Genomic DNA, 3307 nt, shown 5'->3' with positions numbered 1-3307 from the left:
GAGAGAGAGAGAGAGAGAGAGAGAGAGAGAGAGAGAGAGAGAGAGAGAGAGAGAATATTGCATTCCAGAGATGGAGCTAGCTGAGTAGTTAGGGGCACTGTAAGTTTTTTCATGGCACTTAGGGTAGGGGCAGTGTGTTGGATACCATCCTTTTCCATCCCCCATCATTGCTTTACCACCATACACATGTCCACACCATACAAGAGCTCTAAGAATAACACTGGACCAGAGGCTCACAATGGGATTTTAAAGCAAGATATAACCTTCTTGTAGCTGTGGGTGCAGTGAAAATACCTCATCCTTCTTTCCATCCTTTCTGCCTCCTCACCAGACTACTTCTCACATATGGGACCAAAGGAGGGAAAGCAGTTACTTGGGGTATGTGGGTTGTCTTGCTGACCCTTTCCTCTCTCCTGTCTTCTGTGGTGGGTAATTCAAGTGCTCCATCATGTCTGGTGGGAGGGACCCACGTCTTCAAGAAGCTGAAGCAGCATTGGACTCCCTTCCTGTGGTGGGGGAGCTGTGCCAGTTGAGGGTGTATGTCTGTGTGTGTGTGTGTGTGTGTGTGTGTGTGTGCGAGAGAGAGAGAGAGAGACAGAGAGAGAGACAGAGAGAGAGAGACAGACAGACAGACAGACAGATCATTGGATCATAGATCTGGAGTTGGAAGCATCCTCTAAAGTTCCTTCCTTTTATAGAGCTGTCCCAGGGATGCTTAAATGACTTGTCCAAGATCACAGATAGGAAGTGTCAGAGGTAGAATTTGAATGCAGGTTCTGTGATGCCAGGGTCTGTGCTCTCCCCACTGAACTGTGCCAACTTCCCTTTGATATCTGAGAGACCAGGTCACCTGACACATGGGCAGCTGTCTTAGATGAATGACCCCATGGAAAAGCCTTGCGGTAGCTCTCAATTCCCTTCTCCTTCCCCAGCTTGTTATGACCAGGTCCAGGGCTGGGTGTGATCAGTGTCTGTTTTTATCTGTTCCAGCTGTGTTGGTGTGGAAGAGGAGGAGGCACCAGATATCGACATATACCATTGTCCAAACTGTGAGAAAACTCACGGAAAGTCTACCTGTAAGTATATCAGCCTTTGGGAACATGGCCTGTCCAGAGCCGATTACTTCTTTGCCCACCCTGTCCTGGTATTTCATAGGATTATGGTGGGTCTAGGCTTGCCTCTCGCCTAGGGACCTGAGAGATTAAATTGCTTGTTCAGGGTCACATGTGTTCTCACACATGTGACATGGACCAGCCCCCCAGCCCCTGCCACTCCCCAATACAACGTGTGCCTCTGTGTTGTCCATCTTCTCTACTGTCTGGCTCTGGGCCCATCCATGGGGCTGAAGGCTTTCATACTATTGTTCAGTGACCTGCTCTCCACTTTTCTGGGTTAGCCCATAGATAGATTCTGGGAAGCTTCTGACTTAACTGGTTAAAGTTCTTTGAATTCTTTAATTACCTTAATACCCTGACCCCCTAGTTTGGAGCTTTTAAGAGTGTGGAATGTTGCTGCTCTTGGTGAACTAATTAACAGATTGTTTTCATTGTGCTTTTAAGTAGAAAAAGCAGGAAAAGATTTTTGCCTGGGGTTTAAAAGGGGCCATTTTCCAGACGCTTATTAGCTCCTATCCAGAAAGCTCAACATGCTGGTTGACTTTAAAAGACATGGGGACAAAACAAAAACAAAAAAACAAACCTTATAAACCCCCTTTCAAGAATTTGAGCCTGGACTGCTGTCTGACAATTTTTTCATATCTTTGAGGTGACTCAAAGCTACTGCAGGCCGGCCTATGGAGCAGGTGGCGGGTTACCGAAGGCTTAACTGCTGCCTGTGAGAGCGGTTCGGGTGGAAAATCTGGGCGGGGTGACTGGGGACATCCGGAATTAGGAGCTGCAGGAGGCAGATTTGGGAATACAGAAGAAAGTGGGAATTTTTACTTGTTTGTTTTCTTCACCTGCTGAGGGCTTAAATAAATAGAAAAGCACAGGCTCTTTGGTGAAAGTTCGGATTAGGGGGCATATGGGGTTACAAACTGTGTGACCTCTAAGCCCTGGTCTTTGAGACAGGAGACCTGGATTCCATTTCTGGTTTTGATACTGATTCGCAAACTTCTTCTTTCAGGGCCTCAGTTTCCCCATGTGAAAACAAGGCATCATTGTACAATGACTTTAGTTCCCCCATCTTTAAAATGATTGAACTAGATGGCCCCTGAGGACCCCTTCCACCTCTAAAAACATTTGATCCTATTAGGAGGTGGTTTCCAAGGTCTCTGTTACAGCTTGCATGGATTGTAATTCAGAGATTCTCCCCTCTCTGGAAACTGAAAGGGGGGCTAGCCTAACTATCCTGACTAAGAAAGACCCATCTCCCTAACACTTGAGAGTGTGACTTCTCTTCAAGGCCAAATCCACGTGCCATGATAGCAACACCTTACAGATATTTCACATCCTTCAGATGCTTGGGGTCAGAGTCAACAGAATAGAGGGAAAAGAACACTTAATTTAGATTCAGAAGACCTTGGTTCAAGTCATGGCCCCACTTCTTGCAGTGAGACCTCTTTGTGGCCCAGTTTTCTCCTCTTTACAGAGGAGAATCATTTTATAATGAAGTTTCGGGGCTAGGTGATCCTCAAAGTCCCGTCTAACACTCGACCATTGTGAGTCTACAGGTCTTTATTTCTATAAGGTCTGATTCTTAATAATAAACTGCCACTCTGGCTAAGTAGGAATAGAAGTAATTCACCATGCTATGAGCAGATCATTGGCTGTTCATAATAATAGTTAGATAACACTTTAATGTTTGAAAAGCACTTTATGAATATTACCTCATTTAATCCTCATAACAGCCCCAGGAGGTGGATGCTCTTATTTTATTTCTTAATTGAGGAAACTGAGGCAAACAGAGGTTAAATAACTTGCCCAGGGTCACTAAGCTGGTAAGTGTCCGAATCTGGATTTGAACTGAGGTCTTCCTGACTGCAGGCCCAATGCCTCATCCACTGTACCACCAGCATCATTTTGCACACTCATCAACAATGGGGACATGTGCCACCATCCTTGTTAGAGCAGAGAAGGGACATTGTTAGCCCAGTCCAGCCCCAGCCTCTGAGATACCTTTGCTCCCTTAGAACCTGGCTGTGTCGGCCTTGAGGAGAACAGAATACCTGCTTGTCTTGCTTTCTGTCTCTAGATTTTATTGAGTTCATTTACCATGACCCTCAGGCTGTCAGAACGCCTTTTCACCCATAGTCATGCTTCTGAAACCTTAGGCATTCTATAACAGGTTAATTTCCCAATTGTAATTC

General features: G+C 45.7%; 1 protein-coding gene across 1 annotated transcript in view; it reads left to right on the top strand.

The window, feature by feature from the left end:
* Positions 1 to 3307, top strand: part of PHF2 (PHD finger protein 2) — a 199663-nt gene that overhangs the window by 114382 nt on the left and 81974 nt on the right. The window contains exon 2 of the mRNA XM_027837127.1: positions 991 to 1076. Coding sequence (XP_027692928.1) covers positions 991 to 1076 — 86 coding nt within the window. The remainder of the gene's footprint in view (positions 1 to 990; positions 1077 to 3307) is intronic.

Source organism: Vombatus ursinus, unplaced genomic scaffold (assembly GCF_900497805.2).
Source record: "Vombatus ursinus unplaced genomic scaffold, bare-nosed wombat genome assembly UNPS02014820.1, whole genome shotgun sequence".
Classification (NCBI taxonomy): Eukaryota; Metazoa; Chordata; class Mammalia; order Diprotodontia; family Vombatidae; genus Vombatus; species Vombatus ursinus.
This window is presented reverse-complemented; position numbering and strand designations above follow the sequence as displayed.